Source organism: Lissotriton vulgaris, chromosome 12 (assembly GCF_964263255.1).
Source record: "Lissotriton vulgaris chromosome 12, aLisVul1.2, whole genome shotgun sequence".
Taxonomy (NCBI): domain Eukaryota; kingdom Metazoa; phylum Chordata; class Amphibia; order Caudata; family Salamandridae; genus Lissotriton; species Lissotriton vulgaris.
Genome location: NC_141700.1, coordinates 794095609 through 794117211, shown reverse-complemented (window position 1 = coordinate 794117211; position 21603 = coordinate 794095609). Strand labels below are relative to the sequence as shown.

The 21603-nt window shown below is 43.4% G+C and overlaps 1 protein-coding gene across 1 annotated transcript in view; it reads right to left on the bottom strand.

Moving 5' to 3' along the window:
• Positions 1-21603, bottom strand: part of LOC147678739 (polyamine-transporting ATPase 13A3-like) — a 250836-nt gene that overhangs the window by 157136 nt on the left and 72097 nt on the right. The window contains exons 4-8 of the mRNA XM_086946198.1: positions 20013-20186; positions 19074-19256; positions 11077-11228; positions 2663-2732; positions 1883-2017 (exon numbers count right to left, since the gene is read on the bottom strand). Of these exons, the coding sequence (XP_086802324.1) occupies positions 1883-2017; positions 2663-2732; positions 11077-11228; positions 19074-19256; positions 20013-20186 (714 nt within the window). The remainder of the gene's footprint in view (positions 1-1882; positions 2018-2662; positions 2733-11076; positions 11229-19073; positions 19257-20012; positions 20187-21603) is intronic.

The window sequence follows — 21603 nt, the reverse complement described above, 5'->3', positions numbered from 1 at the left end:
ACGCGTCTTCCCAGTTGCTAGCCCGCTGGCTAGTTAGCCCCCTGAAGACTTCTTTCTGAATTTACACCGCTGGCCTGGTTGCTCCAGGCTTGCTCCAGCTTCCCTCCAAAGGAGAAGCTCCCCAGACCTTGCAGGTCTGACCCGAAGCCAATCTTCACTTCCTGCGTGGGTTGCGGTTGCCAAGGCTTGTTGGGTCCAATCCGGATGCGGACGCTGCAGTCAACTAGATCCTTCGTGGGACAGCTCGAATCCAGCTCCTGGTCGTCGTCGACACATCCTGGTCCTCGTGGCTGCAGAGACAAGCTTCACCTATTCACCTGTAATCTCTTAGACATCGTCTGGTTCCTTCCTGGTCACTGGCTAGTGGCCCAGACTCAGTCCCCTCTGCTTTCAGGTTCTTCAGTTCCTCGATCCACATTTGGATCCACCCGGACACTTTTCCTCTGGTCGCCTGCAGCACTTTTTCGCAGATCTCCATAGGAAACATCGACGAAACCCGACACCAAAAGACACCTATGCACCCGGCTTCCCTGGGTGAGGTAACTCGAGCACTCCGGTGCTCCCCTGGGTATTGACTATCCAAGTGTCCAAGTCTAAAGTGGTTTTGCCGTAGTCAATCCCATAGTGCCCTAAATCTATAACTTTGTAACTTTTACGTTCTCCATTATAAGTCAATGGTAACTTGCAACTGTGTTTAGACACTGCACGCGTCTCCTGTGGGGTCTCCTACTTCCTAACCTTTGGTCGTCTAGTGTAGCCCCAGCGATTCCCTAGGCTCTAGGCCTATTCACTCTTTCTGTAGTGGTTCTTATACCACTATTTTAGTATATGGTTTGTGAGGCCCCTAGGGCAAAACTGTATTTGTGCAACTTATCGTATGCTATTTAAGTAACTTGTGATGTACTTCGATGTCTGACCTCATAAAGAGTTCAGAGGGGTTGTGTTAGAAATAAATACATATTTGATATATACCTTGTGTAGTGTCCCTTCATTTGGTATTCAACGGATTATAATTGGTAAAACAAACAGCTTTACATGCTCTTTGGAGTAAAGCCTAACACTGCTGGTCCATTCTACCACTAGGATAGCTTGTCTATAAGGTTGACTTTACAACCACCATCAATAGGGGTCTTTTAGACTGGTGCAAGGTGCTCACTAGAATAGTGGACATCATACGCCAGACTAACTTCTCACAACAAGAACATACAAACATTTTATGCTCCGTATAAGCGGACATGATAGCTTCTAAACATTTACACACACGTTTTAACACTACGAACCTGGTGAGCCGAGTAATCGCGGAAACATCAGGGTACCCTAATATCAGACCCAATGAAGGCGACAGGACCCATAGCATATAAATCACATTTATCCACCAATGCTGAAATGAGTTTTGCACCTACTGAAAAAATTCTCACAGCAGTACAGACTGCTGTAGTGAGAGAGCGAGCCCCGGCTCAGGGTAAATGCATATTTGTCGTGGCACCAGTGCCAACCTTAGAGGCCGTCAGCAAAGCAAGCATTCCTAATGCTAAAGCTTTACATCCACGGTGGATACAATGGACTAACTCACTCACTGCAACAGAGGTAGACTATAGATTTAATTCTGCACTACAAACCAAAGCATTTCTGCACTATGAACAAGAATATCCTTTGCCTAATGAAATAATGCTTCTTGATCACTATGATTACATCATATACACTAGAGGAAGGGATGGGGAATAAGAAGGAATTCCTCCCTCAGATTCAGTTGGTTGGCGGAGTTGATTCAGGTCATCTCACACCATCTTATTAATTCAACTGTCTGGCAAGAAGCACTGACATTTAAGAAACAGAACTACTTAATTTGGACAGCAGGCTTTGAGAACCAGTTGCCCCTTACCTTTCTGACAGTGTAGAGGGAGGTACAGACGGACACCATGGACATAAACAAGATGGCTGCTGCGTACAGGTAATAATCATCCAAGGACCACAGGACCATACTGAAGACTTGGAAGATGTAGAATGGATTTAAAACCTAGAAGACAGTAGCATAGAATGCAATCAAAACACACAATGAAAGAGCACAACTGACAACGCTCGGGAAGTAACAGGACAGAACTAATGGACCCAGTGGCAATCTGCAGACTCAGGAAGCAAAGTGTATAGTCAATACACAAAGGCCTTCATGAGCGGGATCTCCCCATCCCAGAGTTACCAATATCACGGATATTCATGTACTCAAGAGGCAACTGCAAATAGAGCAAAGCAGCATATAACATACAAATCAAAACATTTGGAAGCAATAAGCATAGTTAATACACTGATCATACGATTAGGGGACCCAGAGCAACAGCAATAAACTACATATCAAAGAGGCACCAGCACCCAACCAATAGATCCAGTGTGTACCACCACACTCAATAGAACATGTCAGAACAAGTATGCCTTGCATACACCCAAACATAAACAATACATGTTCCATAAATGAAGGTACTAGAACACATCTACATATCCTGTGTAGAACAGCACACACTCTGTTTACCAAGAGGCAACAGGCAACTTTAAAACAAGCAAAACAATCACAGCATACACCACTATATATTTTGTGTGTAAATATGCCATGCAATATTCTCGAGAATCACAGAATCCTCCCCCCACAATGCCCCCAGATCGCTCTCACCTCCTTGATGAGAAGTTTGGGGATAGAAGGCACTTTCACTTCGATCTGGTTAGCGCCATAGAACAGCTTGCTGTAGAAGAGAGAAGCAAATGTTTCGCAAAGTAGTCAATTTCTTTTAATTTTGGAAACATTGCTTTCATACCAGAGATCGCAAAAACAATTTATACTCTATGACCACACACATATGATGACTTAAAAGAAAGAGACACAAAGGAATGAAGAACTTTACATTTTGTCATTACTGCGTAGTACTTTATTAGAGTTGAAAACTAGATTAAGTGAAGCACAGGACTGCCAGACAGAAGAGTGTTCTGGGGCTCATGGGAGGAAGGAAAAGGATGTGAGTGTTGCAGGGATTCTGCACATATACAGAACTATGAGCAGGAAACCAGGACCTCGGTGTATAGTGGTGTACCAACTACCCACTTTAGTGCCCAAAATCCCAATCTGACTAGCTATAGTGTCTTTCATTCTCCGTACTACAGCGAAGTTACCAATGATTAGACAACCCAGAACATGTAGCTCAGATTCTCTCAGGAATCGCGGGAGCAGGAACACTCTTTCGCTCACTCACTCATACTGGTCCACAACATGAGTAATCAGAGAAAGTTTAAAATGTTTATTTTAACCAACGTGCTCTAAAATGCAGTACTTGTGCTATCACTAATAGCAGAATGCATAAACACAATATAGCGAGCTTGGTTACAATTCCATAGAATATGAACAGGGGTATCATTGTATAAAGCTGGTGGGAAATGGCCTACTGTACCTTGCCACCCTCCCCATGTTAGGAATTAGTTTATTATAAAAAAAAAGAAGACCTCTGGGCTTTGTCAGGGGACCCCATACCTCCAAGTCTAGATGCAAAGGTTTACATCTCCGGACACGCACAGCTCTTCTCTCTGGAAAGATTTTTCTCCAAGTGCCTCTAACATGCATGCATGAATATTAAAAGCATCGATTGTCAGCAGTGCAGCTGCGTTTCGTGTTATGTCTAGGTGGTGGGGACTGACCAGAGCAGAATAAAAGGGGGCATCGTTTTTCAACTTTGTACATCATGTGCAGACGAAAACCATAGAGAACAGAAAGGAACGCGAAAGGCAGACAGTTCTCATGTGAACAGGCACGAGCCGAGCTTAGTGAAAACAAAGTCATGTAGTAACGTGCGCAAAAGCAGCAGCACGGCAGCCAATCTTGTGCTAACGTAGCAATGTCTGCAGTCAGTAGTTTTACAGTGATTACTTTTCTTGTTATCTTTACATCGCTCAGAATTTTAAGGAAGGTCAGCAAGAGGATCATCCATTTTAGACTTTTTCTAATCTGCCCTTTCCTGCAATGCTTCCATTATCCATCCTATTGCTTTGGAGAATGGAACTCTGCGCTGGTCCACAGCATTTCCAAGTCGTCGTCACTCTGTTAAGTCAGCAATGCCATTTCTAAGATCGCTTTAGTTTTGGCCAATACACTGGCAGCAGATCATGGAAATCAACAGTATCACTTGATGAAGGCATTAGCAATCACCTTCGTTTTTCGGGTTTGATTTGACTCCTACTGTCATTACTTGAGTGGGAGATTTACCTGCCGAGCATCCAGAGTCAGCAGTAGCTTCTGGCGAGGCCGAAGTCTGGCCTTAGTGAGAGAAAAACAAAGAGTAGGCTGTTTCTCTGTGGGAGTAGGAGGGTGGGGACAGAGGGGGGGGGGGGGTGGTGAAGGGGAGGGGGGGGAATGAGGGAATGAGGATGGTATGGAAGTTACAACCAGGTGCTAAAAAAGAGAGAATGCGTGATTGCAATGGGATAGCTCCAATAAGAAGCAAGAGCGCTCACACACCCCGAAGGGTGTCATGCTTCATCATAGAAAATATGGGGGTGGGATGCACTCCTATTGTTCCGTTTTTACCATTTGTTCTTGATCTGTTCAAACTTGTCCACGTTTTCCTTTGAATGCGTGCAGAATGATAGGTGACAACCCGTTATGGCACCAGAAAATGAAACAACATCTAATAGGGGCGTGGATGCACCCCTGAACCACTCGCACAGCTCAATTGCACCATTTCGGCCTCAATCCTTTTTTCTTTTTAAGTCATTAACATTTTCTTTGTATACTTTTCTTCTTGTCATTTTTTATCCGAATTCATCTAAAGTACTCATCCACACGTGGAATTGTGCACCATTTTCCAAGTTTCAGATATTTATGTTGTGACTATCCCGAACTCTACATAAATACGATTGAAGCAGAGTTAATCAAAAAGCAGCATTTATTTCTTTAAGAAACCCAATGCATTTCGGGCTGCGAGCGCCCTTATTTTCTTGATGAACTTTGCCCCGTTTTGGGATAGCACCCGCTTGATAAAAAGAATAAGGTATGAAACACAAACGTGTTTCATGTTTCCGCACGTTTTGGTGAAACATCTAGGGTTCGTTCAATAAGACGCAGTTAATTCTTTATTTTGAGAATGGACTTTAAACTTGTGACTCTTACACGATGAACATTCCTTGGTGGTTAAACATTGATTTACATAATACTACAGTGCAACATGATTACAAATGACAATAGTGTTCTTTTAGGTAAAATGTTATATTGCATCATGGGAAATGAAGTCTCTGGTCGTTTACATGATAAACGTCGATGTTTGATTACTGGGTTAATTAAGGACCAATCAATAGTAATGTGGGCGGGCCGTTGAGTTTAAAGAGGTGTGAGTGAGTGAAGCAGACGATTACTTGCTGGTAAAGAGAACGTACAGGGCGGATTGCAACGTGCAGTGGCAGGTAGGAGAATCTTGTGGCGTGTAACGGGGTAGCCGCGAGTTCTAATAGATGGTGATTTCGACAGTTTGTGTATGCGAGATTTGGGATACCACTGTTTAAATGGTGGTTTAGGAAGAATGTTATAATAGGGGTTAAATCTAGATACACATGGCGCAGAGTCAGCGCGTCTGGAGAGGTGGGAGGAATATGAGTGAGGTGATTAGTGAAGCGCCAACTGCACTACGAATCAACAGCAAAATGTCAGCAAGCAGGGAATAGCTTTTCGTTTGGCACATTTTGACAGAGGGATCAAGTGTATGGGAAGTTGGAAATTCAACACTCATTGGCGTGTTTACAGAATGCAGGGAAATCAGCTGAATGATTGGAGACAGTTTGTATCATGGTGGGAACACTGTAGCAAACCAATTTACATCAAGCAATGATTAGAATAACTTGTATACAAAGTTATGCTGTTTTACAGTTCTAAACGTAACATGATTGTACACGTGTAATTGATTCACGTTTTATTGTTCCCTATAGTGACCCCCGAAGAAGGGCGCTCGCAGCCCGAAATGCATTGGGTTTCTTAAAGAAATAAACGCTGCTTTTTGATGAACTCTGCTTCAATCGTATTTAAGTATGGAGGTCGGGATAGAAACAACATAAATATCTGAAACTTGGAAAATGGTGCAGATTTCCACGTGTGGATGAGTACTATAGATGAATTCGGATAAAAAATGACAAGAAGAAAAGTATACAAAGAAAACGTTGAGGACTTAAAAAGAAAAAAGGATTGAGGCCGAAATGGCGCAATTGAGCTGTGCGAGTGGTTCAAGGGTGCATCCACACCCCTATTAGATGATGCTTCATCATAGGGCAGCTCCTCGGGCCGGTGCTGCAATGCCCAATGTGCTCTTTGTCAGAGGTCTTCTCTGGTTGCCGTCTTGAAAGAGTTATCCAAGTATATTCAGAATAGACTAAGACCATGTCAGTCCTATTAACAACCACACTGTCCCTCCTAAAGGCTGTTTTCCATTCCACAGTGCACCTTATTGCAGAGAGAAAAAGGCCTGATCACATATCTCCAATCCTGAGGGATAGGCATTGGCTTTCTCTAGTGGCAAGGATCAAGTTCACAGTCTACTGCCTCACCTTCAAAGCGCTACAATATGGCAAACCTGGCAACTCACTGACCGCCTGACCATTTCAGGAGGCTTCAGACAACCTAGAAGCAAGAGTTCTCATACTGGAAACGCTGAACTTCAGATCTTTCCAAGTACTCAAACCATACAGGCACATTTCCAAGCTTCTGGAGCTCCCACTTTCCTAAAATAAGAATAACGCACAACATCTTGGCATTCCGATACGGTTGAAAGGCTCCCATTGGCACTTCGGTTCTGACAACTCCAACTATTTAGACCCTGGAAAGGCCAAATACCCACAAATATCAGAACAAAGTCTAGGTAACAAGTGGGGTCTGAAAATGATCTGATAGTCACGAATGACAGAACTGAGATTCAATATTCATATTTCATATGTTTGGAACCGGCAAATGAGTTTAAAATCTTCCATGCTTCTTTCCTTTTCCAACTGCTGCTTGCACCCCCACCACCCCTATCCCTCAAACTATTCCCCCATACTTCCTGTTAATTTTGATTCACTCTTGGCGTTTGCTATATAAAGCGCCCAAATAGATTAATGGTGATACAGCACTATATAAAACTATTAAATAAAGATGTGCCATAAACCTGTTGGAATCCTTTTTTAAATTTTTCCAGATTCAGAGAGCAACAAGTCAGGTTTCTTCCACCAACTCTGCAAAATGACAATCTAACCTTTCCTCGGTGTGTATATCTGGGCTAGTTCTGCATTCTTTATTTGTACAAGTCATTGAAAAGTTGTAAAGATCTACTGCATCTGATATTTTATTATGTAATACTCAACTTGGTTGGTTACTGTAGTCCATAAGAGTGAAGCGTGTAGCAGAGCACCGCTTTGTAAATCAAGAGCACCTATGCTTTGGTGTAGTGCACCATAAGGATTGATCATTAGATTTTCCGGAGTGTGTGACATAGAACAGGATTGATAAATTGGTCATGAACATAGGGAAAGAGGTTCTAAGTCGAGTCTTTATGCTCGATGTTGAAGTGTTTAAAGAGAGGTGGGGAGGGTACAGAGGCAAGTAGATCACATTAAACACCCAGACAAGTCCCTGGTGCTTCGATTGTGACGGGATAAACAGCAACAACATTTCAGGCATGAACTGGTCTGCAGATTCCGTACTGTCTGGAAACTCTGATAACTTAGTCTAACTGATCCTACATGAATTCCCCGATAGACATTGAATAACAGTCGAGGACATATATCAGTTGCAATAAAGCTATCAATGTCCAATCAAGGATGTGCGATTAATACAAAAATACCTCTCCGATGTAAATATTATAAGCTGAAAAAGCACCTGGAAAACAAAGTACATGAGACGATACAAAAATGTTGCACAGTGTTGAAGGCATGAAATAAATTCATTCACTAGGAGCACGGTAGCGGACGTAGAAAATCGGCCCGCCTCTCTGTAGAGGGTATCTCAGAGCATCAGCAGATGTGCAGCAGTTGTCAAGAGCACAGAGGTGTTTCTCGACACAACATGCTCACTCAGAGCAGCAATGGGTGTGGAAGGTCAAATTTATTAGCCTAACTTCAATCGTAGAATATTTGGGGAAAGCGCAGCTCTCCCCAAGTAGTCCAGGAAGCATGTTTACTATTCTATCTCCACTCATGGAATATTCTGAGGAAAGTTAACAACTCCTCAAAGCATTTTCTGGAAGAGTTAAAAAATTGAAATTTCTGAAAATGATGCCCAGAGAGCGCTGCTCAAGGCAAAAAAAAGAATTAGGACTACCTTTCAGAGGTCATTTCTGCATCATGTCCCCTTCAGTCTTGTGGCAAGGGGTACGAGGACTTTAAGTCACTTTCGCCTGAATTGAAAAGAAAGGTAGCAGGGCAGTCTAGTAGTGCTTTCAGGCTTTGTCCTAGCCAGAATGAAGTAGCGGGAAGCACTGAGAGCACAAGGGGCATTTATGTCCAGGTCTCAAAGATGTTCACAAAATCAGGTGGGTGGCGGAGGGGATGGGGAGTATTGGGGAACAGAGGGAAAGAGTAGTCTAGTACCAATCTGAACTAAGCTCCTCCTTCTAGTTCAAATGAATGATTCTGAATGGAGAGGTTCTTCCTGGATTCCAGGCAGGGACATAATGCAGGGGCCAGAGCCATCTACTGAGACCCAGCTACCCTTTCTCAGGGACGCTGTGGTGATCATTTATGTGACTACACTCCATCGCAGGCATTAAACAAAGGGAAGCAGAAAAAGAAAGTGGGAAGATGAGGTTATTTATCATCTGTAAGTAGAAGTCAGATGTCATCTTACAAACTCCATCCTTGGAAAATGGACTCTGCGTCTAATGTTTGCATTGCATTTTGCCATATTCACTTATACTGTTAATGTAGCATCATACCACCGCTAGCAGTGTGTAATGTTCAGGAACATCAAATACAACAAAAATAAACAAAGAAGAGTGATTGGGTCTCCAGCGGTCTCAAAACTCTGACTTTACTTAAGTTGGATGGACAGAAAACAAGTTCCCAGGTGCAAATGAAGACTTTGAATCAATGAATATGCTGCCAACAGTCAGGACTCGTGGAGCACTGCTCCCTCGAGAGAAAAAGGGGTAGGGAAGCACATGTCTCCCCAATTGCATCAATGTTTTATACTGGAACAATCCTAAGTACGTGGCGGGTTTCTCAGGCTCCAACTCCTGAAGGTATTTCAACTCAAAGTCTTTTGTTGAGAAAATGTCCCTGCGTGGAGGGTTACAAGAAAAAGGATTCAGGACAAGATCACTTTGCCATGGAGTCTTGTACAATAATGCACAGAGTCTATCGTGGTTTTCAGGGGCCTGTCTGTGTTACATGGACAGTAGACTGACTTCAAGGGCAGAGCATGATTTTGAACGGAAGGGTATGAGGGCTTCCATCAGTGCCTCATTTAAGGGCACTAGAGGCTCCAAGAAAGCTGGCCTTGGCTGGAGTCTTTCAGTTAGTAAACTAGATTTAGTCTCAACAGCGAGTAGCTGCAAATCCAACACTTCAGTTGAAGAGGTGCTTTTTTCTGTTGGTGGGCCAGAAAATGAATACAGATCAGTTTCTGGGTAGGTGCATAATCCACCAGCATACCAAGGGCCTAAGCAGTCCTTCATCCTTCTAGTCAGAAGAGAACCATTTGTCCACCTCCTCTTCATCATCATCTTCATGATCACTTGTGGCTGTGCCTTGGTAATTTCATAGAGTGACGTAGGCCTGGTGCAGACAGACATCTGCTCGGGTTGGAAACAGGCAGCAGAACGGGACCAGGTACAGACTCTGCTGAATCTGTTGGCGTGCAGGGACATCCATTGATCCTGGAACCAGAGTAAAGATCTAGACCGGCAGCATTATGGTCCCGAAAATGTGCCCAGAGTGGGAAGTCAGTTAAGGGCCTGCCAGCAGAAGTCCAACTGCAGGCCCCATGGCTCCATGTGATGTTCATGCCCATGGTTAGTCACTACAGAGGTTTTGGGAATCTGTAATCATACCAGACTCATTTCTGCGCATTAGTCCAAAGGCCCCACTTGTGTGAAGTTCTGCTTAGTGTGAACCCAAGAATTTTGAATTGGCATTCCGTGTATGTGTGTTGAGTATGTAAATGTGCACGTTGGCGGCTCAATATCCTGAGATTCTGGGTAAATCAGTTAAGCTCTTCATACAAAAAAAGTAATGTTCTGTAATGTGACTGGTGCTCCTGTAAAGCTCTTCAATACCTGCAGGTAAAGTATACGCTACATTTAACTGCAAAAAAGAAGAAGAAAAAAAGAAAAGGACTCGGTCATGCTGGATAGTCCTTTACATTAAGATTTGCTATGTACTGGTCCGGCAGCAATTGGACCTGGATCGGACCCTGCTCTTGGGGGTTCTGGGGGCTTTAGAACTGTAATCCTGTGGTAAATCGGGACATAAAGGACTAATGCCAGAGTGTAACATCTTTGGCCAGGACGAACCTGGTTAGTGTATCCAACCTGTGCTCCATCGCAGTCCGTATCAAATTGCACCGAGGTCTCGGACTACCGCGACCATGGACTATTATTGACACTTTATGCTTCTTGGTGCTACTTCTGGTTAAATCTGTAATAATTCATATCTCTGGTACCCCTTATTGGAATTTTGTTTATTGAAGTATTATTTTTTTTTCTAATTTCGCTTTGGATTTTTATTGTTTTGCATTTTGACTTGATTACTGCTTTGGTACGGCACAAAAACTTTACACATTGCTCTAAGTTAAGCCTGTCTGATCTTTGCTATAGCTACCAGGGGGTTGGACTCCGGTTAATTTAGTGACTTTGAGGGTTTGCCCTGGTAAGGGCTGTAATTATTCCTTGAGGTGTGAAGTTACCCAGACAATAATCCAATTTCTTACAGTACTTTATTCTCTGCAGCCAAGTATTTTATGGAATCTTAATTGTTACAACACAAAGTTACTGAAGCTGTAACAGAAAGGGTGTTCACAAAACCCACAGATCATCCGGTTTATAATTACCAATCTTACATTCTTGGCAGAGTGTAAAATAAACTTACCGATAGTCCTGTGTGGAGCGGGAAAGTCCAGCGCTGTGATGCTTGTGAATGGCAGAGCATGGCACCCCACTCTCCAGTGCCATTAACCGTTGGAAGGACTGAGTCTTGGGGTCCCAGAGGTATTTCACATTGTGGTGGATGAAGTATCGAGTCTGTAACAAGAAAGAAACACAACTACTGTATTCCCAGTGGTTGCTCAGCATAACTTTCTTTGGCATAAAAGTAAAAGGTCACCACATACATTTGTGTTACCCGACCCTGTGACGGAGCAGGATCTCTCAAAGAGGGTTACTTGCAGGCGGATTCATGTATTCCTGCACAAAAGCAGCATTCACTTACTGTAATAGCTAGATTGTACAATGTGTGGTGTAGCCAGGCTGACCGCATTATACACTGAAAATAAAAACTACTTTGCAGCTTTAAGACAAAAGTCAGAAACCTAGAAATCAGAAGAGCAAATACTAAGATCTCCCTTGTATAGCAGCTGCGGGGTCACAAGGACTCCGTGAAGGATTCAAATAGGACTTCTTTTGGCACAAGAATGTGGCGATTAGAGCATCGTCATCATAATTATGACCAAACAAGGGGGATGTCACCTAATGAGTTTGAGAGCCTACAAATGCAAGTGGCTCCTCCATACACGCGGGGAGCAGTTGAACAAATGAAATCACAGACGAGAGGCTTTGGATAACTTGACATTATTTACATAGAAACATTATTGTATACTATAAATATTGGTTTTAGGGTAATCAATAGTGGCTTGCTAGAGCAGGGAAGAATGTCTAGGGTGCGAATGTTGGAAAGAAAATCAGAGGGTGTTATTACAAGTCAGAAGGAACAAAATGTTGCTCTGCCTAATTATTAGTGGTTAGATTCGTCCGCACCCAGATTTAAAAGGTGTGGAAGAATCTGACACGATTTTTCCAGCCAGAAAAAACAAAGGTTCTAAATAAAAAAAAAAACATATGATATTTTGGCAGCCAAGTCTGAAGATGCTTTTTTGTTTCTAACAGAGGGAAGCTTAGAATGCTTCCAAGTGTAAAATAAAAAGTATGCAGTAAAACTGTATGGAATAGTGGATTCTGCGTGGTTTTATGGTCTCAAATATTAATCAGGGAAACACAGTAAATCCCCGTTCTATTGAATTGTACTAATTATTGCACAGTACCGGGTTGACTCTACTGAACAGAAATGGTAAAATCACCACAGTACAGTACCAAGCGACTCGTATTGGGGCCAGAGTGTCTTTTCAGTTTCATGCCTCAAATGCAAACACAGCACTTTTAAATAGCAGAATGAATTAAGGTAAATTGGGACAGAAAGTTCTGCAGTTCTGTCAGAAAACTTGCTGCAGCAAAGCACATCTACAAAAGTGTGTTAAAGAGTTGTGAAATCAAGTGAAGACTGACAGAGAAATAATATTTTAGGGGGTGGGAAATGGTAAGTCATGAAAAGGGCTACAAACATGACAGGGTTTGCTGGGATCCTCTCATAAATATGAAAATATAAGATGGCCACTCTGTTTCAGGGTCTCTGGGACCTACAGATTTTCAGCGATAAAGGAACTTATATGTTTAAAAAGTTGAATTTAAACTTTACTTTTTGCTTAATGGTATTTCTTAATTTTTTCTATTAACTACACCCAGTGCAATCAATGGAATTCGCAATTAAGAAAGCATTACTGAGAAGGTATTCTACTCAGCTTTATGTTAGTCAAGTTGTGTATTTCCTATTTGCACTTTAATAAGTATGAAAATAACATTTTCATAAATTACTGAGACAATGTACTTGCTGGGATCCATTCGGTTTGACGAAGACATCCAGACAGTGGAGAGTGCTGCACTGAAGGGGACGGCTTGAGAATCTTCCTGTGGCAGGTCCGGCACCTATTAGTGAAGAGTCAAAGCTTGAACAACATGGGCCACCTGTAGCAGAAGGGAGACCGCTCCCACATAGGTACTTCTTGAACACTTTCAAGGTAGACTTCAGTCCGAACTGTGCTAACCCTATGGAAAATCTCTGGCACTGGTAATGTTCTTAGTGAAAGGGCCAGGAAAGCCTTTAGGAGAACTCCAATCTCCCAGTTAAACTGGAAAAAAGAAACCATGTGGAATGAGTACATTAACGGGGAAGACTAAGGACAGAGAGCCACCTTCGGCTGATGGACGGAAAGTGCCCAAAGCAATCTCTTGAGTCTTCTCCAACAGCCAACTCTATGGAACGCCTTTCCCTCACTAGGGTTGTGCTCCTCCTGATGGTGGGGTTCGGCGCTCCTAGAAGGAGATCAGAAGGACCTCTGAAATATTTCCAGTACTTGCTCTGGAAAGTCACTTCTTGAAGTTAGCGTGTGATTGCTTTTCTTTACAGCCTGCTTGGCTCTCAAACCCTTGCAGGCCTAAAATGCTGGGAAGAACATTCTTCAGAAGTTGTGCAGAAAACAGCGTTCAACAAAATAGTCAATGAGGGCCTCTGCTCTACGTTTTACTTGCACCGCATTGTAGCACTTTGAGAACAAAATGTTATTATCAAACAGTAGCTCCATCACTGTGACAGAGGAGAAACTTCATACTGCTTTAACAAATGCAAAACAGCCATTCACCTGCATTGGGCTTAGTGAAGAAACTAATTCCAATTGTTTTAAGTCACATAGCAGAGAGTAGTCCAGAGAGAAGACTATGATTGCCTTACTCTAGGTATCAGCAGGACAAACACCAGAAGAAAACCAATCGTGACCAAGAAAAAATTGTTTGATCAAAATCCATGTCCACGATTGGAGTAAAAGATCAATTGGCAGATAGTGCCTGACTAATCATTAAATGTCAGGGCCTCTTCATTAGCGTTCATAGAAAATAATTGTCATTCTATAAAAAAAAGTAGTCGAAAAATGTACAAATGCACATCACACTGATGTTACACTAAGTGTCCTGTATAGTTAAGAGCCCAGAGGTTGAGGCCGCTCCTGTAAACATGTGACCATTAAAAACAGCTAACAAAGTGAAAGACAGAACATGAGAAGTCTGGAAGAAAAATGAAAAGTAGCACCTGGTACAGAGTGAATGGTACACATAAGCACCACACAGGTTCATTGCATTATGGATTACAAAGATGCAGAAAGAGCACATGCCCAAAAAAAGGACAGCGCATGTTACTAAAGAATACCCCCAACAGTCACATGAGGAAAACCTGTCAATAACGTGTTTTTAGATATATGTTAAATACAAAGTTTAGCTCCTCTTGAAGAGCTGTATGTAACTAGTAAAAATGTACCAGACTGGAAGCATGGGCTATTGCGTGGGCCTTGCTGGAATATTAATTCATGACAACAGAAAAACAGGCGCACGTTTACTCAACGTTTTTGCCAGGACTCGGTGCAGAAGCATGTTGAGGAGGCACAAGCAACTTCTCACCATCTTCTCCGCTGAGCTGAGCCCTTTTAAACTCAATGAGCCGCCATCCACCTTAAGATGCTGACGGTATGCTTCATCTCCGATTCAAGCATGTGAATCTATGAAGCATCCTATACTGATGCGGAAAAGGTTACTCATTTATAACCTTAGCTCTCCAGGCTTGGTAACTATTATAGATTCTCATATCACCGATCCTCCTACCCCGTCCGGGCTCAACTATACATTAACGCTCACAACTGTGCAATGAAATCCGAGGTATGGAAGCCTCAGTGGAATTGCTTCCGATTGGTAATCTTGAAATGATGTGAACAGGTTAATTGTACGACCATGTTAAAGCTTTTCAGGCTATGTCTAACATTGCGGTGCTGACAAGTTCTTAAGTAGGAGTCCCAGCTCGATAGAGGGGATAATTCAAGTATGAGGATCAATGTAAGATTCAATACTTGAGAATCAATGACACACGTGCTCTTTGACTTCTGCAGCCGTTCATCTCCAACAGCAATGGGAAAATGGAGAACTCGAATAAGATTAGTGATCGTGTTACTATAAAGCACAATGAGATACTTGGACCTTTCCAATCTTCTAATTCTGTCACTCAAATCCCTTGGAAACCGACTCAACCGCTCTATTCCTAATTGTTTTATATAAAACTTATTTATTACAGACATTTGTTTCTTTAACATTCAGAACAACATTAAACTCACTAATTTCATGTAATAAAATGTGGCTACCTTTACTAACACATTTAGTTCTCGAAGACTTTACTTAGTTTTTACATGCTCTGGCAAAACGGCCAATAATTCCTTTATTATTGTACTTTATTTTCAATGCAGGACACTTTATATGACACTAAATTCTTGAGGCTCTCATGCATGTAACAATCACATCATTTGCTGAAAGATCCATTCTTTTATCCTTTAAAATTTCTTAAAGATTTCACGCCCACATTCATTTCCCCACGCCGTCTCCAGGTGCCTCATTGCTACTGGCCCTTATAGTCACAGCAGTACAGCCAAAGGCTTCAGCTCCCATCACAACAGCCAGTGTCCAACAAAGACACTTCTCCATGCATTAATAGTCTCTTTTGTACAGCAGCAGTATAAGCATGCATCACAACCTCAAACACGCGTCATCATTATCTATGATTTGCTTCCTTGGGAAAAAAACTTGTACTGGTTCATGTCAATACACTTTTGGTAAAAACAATATGCATTGAACTCTAATACTATGAATAAAGAGGTATGCTGTTCCTAGAAGTGGGAGAGAGGAAGAAATGGGAGTGGCTCCTATAAGGAGCAAGGGCCCTCACACACCCAAAGGGGTGTCATGCTCCATCATAGGGCAGCTCTTCATTGGGCCAGCACTGCAAAGCCCAACGGGTACCTCAAGGGGGCTCTTTGCCGGAGATCTTTTTTTAGAACGTGGTCTTTGCTTTAGATGAAGTGGGTGTGTGTGGGACGTGTGGTATATATCTAAGGTAAGTAGAGTGTCAGGAGTATGTGGATTAAAAAGAACTATGGAAGCATGCCAAATTAACTTTAATTAGTGGGTTCCTTGTCATGATTAAAAACAGGAAATACTTAGGGCCCAAAGACGCTAATAGTCTTGTCAAGTATTTAAGTGTACGTAGTGGTCAACATGTTTCATGCCCTAGATTGTCAAAATGATTGTGGCATTTCTTCAGGACATAAAGCAACTACTACCTACTCGAAAAAAGAAAAAAAAAGGGGTGGAGAGGTGGTACACATCTATAAAATAGAGTTCATTCACCATGCCCTTTCTGAATACACCATCTGTAGTCAGTGCGTCTTCAACAAACAGGATCCTCTTGAGTGGGGACCCAAAATATCGGGGCTCAAAAGTCAAACTACTCCAGAGTCACGGGATGCACATTGGCGTCGCAACGGACTCTTCCCATCAGTGCGCGGCCAACCTACCCTCCCGGGAATCCGGAGCGGTGCGGATTCTCTGAGGATCCTGTTTGTTGAAGACGCACTGAGGACAGATGGTGTATTCAGAAAGGGCATGGTGAATGAACTCTATTTTATAGATGTTTACCACCACCCCCTTTTTTTGTTTAAGTAGCGAAGACTTATTACTGAAGAAACTAGTCCTGCCCTGCAGCTCCTAGAGGGTGTCCTCAGGGGCTGTGGGACATCCAGGAAGAGTGGACTACTCAAGAGCGACCTAGGGAGGAGCCTGGAGCCTGTGGATCCCCCCTGGATAATCATCTAGGTTACTGGAGGAAACTGTTGCACTGTGCTCACTGTTGGCTTAGTCGGGGCCACAACTGCGTTTGTTGCAGGCCTAGACAAAGACTCAAAGACTACTACTGCTTGTTTGCTGTAGGCAAAACTTTGTGACTGAAGTTGGCCCGATGAAGGCTGCAAGTGAACAATTGCCACTGACCGAACTAGAGATGCCCCTTCTGACAGTGCAGTCCGTACGCAATCTGCAAGACTTTCAACATCTGATCCATGAGTTGTATCAGTCTCTGCCCATGCAGCACCACGTGCTGCATCAGAGGAGAAGGTTGTAGCCGGACCTCGCAATATCTTTTGATTGAGTTTGAGGCTGGGCAAGCTCTGTAATCTGACTGACATAGCCTGTGCCTGGCTAGGACTCTTCAGCAAAACCTGCTGGCTCACCCAGACCCCAGGGGATCAACCCCTGTGCAAAGCAGCCAGCGAGGACTCATTACGATTTGCATATCCCATGGAAGGTAAGACCACAGTAAACTTCACCCAAGTCTGATTTACACCATTTCTGAACTCACCAGAAGGAGAGCTCCGAGCTGGGGTGGTGGGAATCATCTGGGAGGAGAGCAGGATTCGCATCTACAGGGAGGGGGGGGGGGGGGGGGGGGGGGGGGGGGGGGGGAAGAGGGTTGCTTCCAAAGACAAGAACTTGTGTAATCATTGAATTGCGCAGTATTTAGTGGAAGTGCATGAATAAAGTACTCTGTCTTGTACATACAAACCCTATGATGGACATGAAGATGATAGAGTGCTGAGCTCGATCACCCTAACGCCACTTCTCTCAGACTTCTGCAACAGCTCGCCCTAGTAACCCTGAGAGTCAAGTGAGGAAAGAGCCATAACAGGATAGGCCCCAGAACAAAACTAACTCAACCCCCACTTGATTGCCCCGTTCTTCTCCCCTCGCCCACCCCGAATAGAGTCTGCCAGTAGTGCATGTTTAAAGAAGGAACGTAAGTTTTAATTAAACTGAACAATTAGAAAAAAGGTACTCCAAGATTGCCACCAAAGGATTCAATCATTTGTTGCCGGTCGATATTTTATGATATAAAGTATGCTTTTTTATTGACAAGAATCCACCGGGGAAAATGAGAAATGATAAAATAAGACCCGCAACAACTAGAAACAAAGAAACAGCTGCACAAGAAGAACCGATCAGCATAGATTTCGCACCACTCTGTTGAATGACTTTTAGAGAAGGTACTTTTGGTATTTAAAAGCACAAGCCAAGGTGATCAACTGCTTATAGAACTTCACACTCAATTAGTCATTTCCTGGTGAGAATGGAATAAAGTCTATATTGCTTTGTATAAAAACATAGGTTTAGTGGCTAAACTAGCAGTTAGGGCCCATGTTCTTCTGTATATCCAATCGGTACCTTACAACTTCTGTGTAAAAGTACCTCTAGCTGCATTTTCCTCACTATTCACAGGATGCTTCATTATCTGATAATCTTGGCTCAATGTTAGACTCATTTGCATGTCCAGCATTCGTAACTTTTAATGACAGAATTAGAGCACAATAAGAGATGTTACGTATTTAATACAGCCGATGCAAAAGAGTAACAATGGTGCGAGTTATGGTGGGCAGACGACCTAACAACAAGCGTCAGGCTGGGCAACATTCTCTTCTGATGTACCAAATGATGACACGTGGACAGGATTGAAACTACAAATTCGGTCACCCCAAAATATGGCCTTGAGGTATTTCTATACTCCCAATTAATCCTTAGCATTATATAGGGAATTTAGAGTTCCATGGGATGTTGCGTTAGAATATTGTAATCAACACAGGCCCTTTCACATTTGAAATAAGAAAGGATTCGTAATAACGTTTAGCGTCCCTAGAGGTTTGTGTTGCTGAAGCAAATCGAATAAGGATAACACCTACATTTGTTCCCTCACATTTCCCTTGCATCAAGCCAAAAGGGCTACAGGAGGAGTGCTTGTGCTCCAGCAAATCTAATGATTGAATATTAAGTGGGTTGTACTATGAAACTAGCCATTTTCCCAAACGCAAAAAGTCTCATCCTACAAGGGTCAGTAGTATGTAGAATACAGTCCACAAATATAATTTTTTTAGGACCCTTATAGGTATGGCTGCGGCTTAAAAACCGAGGCTTTATCAAAGAGTTTGCAGACCAATAATCAATAAAAACCAAATAATTACCGTTTATGGCTCCGACAAGAAGAGAGAGTAATGTCTACACCCAGGCATAGTAGTTTGCAGTGTCTAAATTCCCTTTGGTTTGCCCCAACACAGATTTCCTGTGCAGGGAGAGTTTAAGAGGACACAGAACAAGCTTGTGATGGGAATATGAAGGGTTACTCACCTCTTTGAGCTCCACCGCAAGAGATTTTGACAGCAGGCCCTCCTCACACTCCTGTTCCTCCTCCATCTCAGGAGACGCTGGGTGGGGTTCCTTCGTCTCTGTGGACTGAGGAAAGCCCAGAGGGTCACATCCCGGGGCTGTCAGAGTGCGCACCCTCACACGGAACCAGGTCCGAAACTCATCCTGCAAGACAGAGACAACTGAACTGAGAGCTACACTCCAATGTTAAGGAGATATTTATATAGAAAAAACTGGTCAAAAAGGAACATTTCGTATAGACTGCGACAATGCATTGTTAATAGGATAGAGCCCTCCCTTCCTTCATCCCATCAGACCTTTGTATATGGCCCAAGTAGATGAGTTCTTAAGACTTATATGCAGGAGCTACGTTTTCCCTCTTTAAGCTTCAGTTCAGGAAGACAACCGTCAGAAAGAACAGTGCCAGGAGCGGGTCCACAGAGACTGCTTTGCACGGACACTGTCCAGAGTGTCACACTATCAGCTTTACTTTAACTAGACCTAAAATCTGAAGAAACACATCCTACAATGACTCACTGTGGCTGACAAGAAAACTGCTAGCTCTCACGCACTGTACCAAACTGCGTACAAAACCATTCGGTGTCCCTGTGGCCAGAGCCCAAATCTATACAATCTGCGGAACTGATGAACCTTTAGCAGAGATCACACTGACCACCCTAATCCCTGAGCCGTCTGCAGGCGCCTTCAATGCCATTCTCAGGCTATCAACTAAACATCACTGGTGGTGGCATTTTCTTTCCCAGACACCAATCTGGATTTAGGTGCTTGAGACATCTCTAGAGCCACACTAATTTCAGTAATAACATCAACTGTGTGTGGCAGCAACCACTTGTTTAGCAATTATCAGTATCTAATCCTAAAGGGCCAACTTGCAACACAGCCCCAACAAACCTTTCTTACCGTGGTCCGTAGGAGCACCACCCAGGCATCCCTCAGCACAACCTTGTGGCATGTCCACTTCACGCTCCATCCCGGCAGCCAGTAGAGGAAGAGGAGGAGGAAACCACCAGAGCACAGTGTCCCCAGGCACACCAGGAAGATCTTCCAGCGACAGGGACTGAATCCAGTGATTTCCTGGGGAAGCAGAGTGTGTGTTAGTGGACAGAAGATGCAGATGGTTTAACTATACCCGCTCTGTCCAGCAGAGGCCTACGCTCCCCATGTACAGCCCTGCAAGCCTCATCTAGCATTGTAGGACGTTTCTGCTCATTTAGAGCTCACTGAGCAATAAAGCGTTTAGTTTTCCCATATTAGGAATTGAAGTGATTCCTTTTAACACCAAGTTTGCTTAATCCCAATGTGTTTTCCCAGTTGCAGAAAAAAATCCATGGTGGGCAGCAGATTATTTAGCAGTGATGTCAGAAAGTAGATGTGTTAAATTCTTCAGGATCATTTGCTTGACAAGATTAAGAAGAGATTTCCACACAACTTTCTTTTTTTTTTTCAAGTTCATCAACTCGCCACAGAAAAAAGTCACCACAGATTAGCAGAAGAGAGTAAAAACAAGATATGCCTGTGGGTGTTTGGGGAGGATAGGTTCATATGGGCCAAACTCAATTATTTTACAGGTTCTTTGAGGAGCATCAGTTGAATGGATTTCATGGACCATGGGAACGCATTTTTAATCATTTAAAAAGGTTAATTTAGATGTGTTTGAAATAGTCTTACTATGACTCAAACAGCTGCATTGGCATCATTTCACATGTACAGAAAGTGTACTTTTATTTTATGTAAACACGTATCCGCCACATGCATCAAATCAAACAGCATTTACAGAGCACGGTTGTCACATGCGAGGGTATCCGGCCCGAGGGTGCTGCTGGGAAGGAGGAGCAGGTGAACAGCCAGGTCTGGAGTCCTTTACTGAATTCAAGAAAAAAGGATGCTGCCCGTGGGTAAAGATTGAGCTTGTCTCAGGCTTTCGATGCAAGGTAGGAGAAGAAGCATCCTCCACAGTTGCTGCGGCGGTTACGGAGGGAAGTGAGCGAGGGAGAGAGAGAGAGAGAGAGAGAGAGAGGGGGGGGGGGGGGGGGGGGAGTGCAGGTGTCTGGAGGGTTGGTGGAAGTTCAGGCGGTGGCTGATGCGAGCTGGTCCATGGTTGTGAAGGGTTTTGTAGGCATGGGTCAACATATTGAATTGACATCACTTCCGGATACGGGGCCAGTGGAGCTTGTGGTGAGAGGTAATGTGGGTCTGCTTGGGAAGGTCGAGGAGGAGTCTGGCCGCTGCATTCTGTATTGTCTGTAGTCTTTTCAGGAGGTGAGAGGTGATTCCTACGTAGAGGGAATTAACGTAGTCCAGCCGTATGGTGATGAGAGCTTGAGTGACAGTTCATCAGGTGTCGACAGGGAGTCATTTGAAGATCTTATGGAGCATGCAGAGGGTGAAAAAGCAAGCGGTGGTGACTGCGTTGATCTGGGTTCTCATGGTGAGTTTGCAGTCGAGGAGGATTCCAAGGTTGCAGGCTTGGTCTGTCAGCGAGGGCCAGACT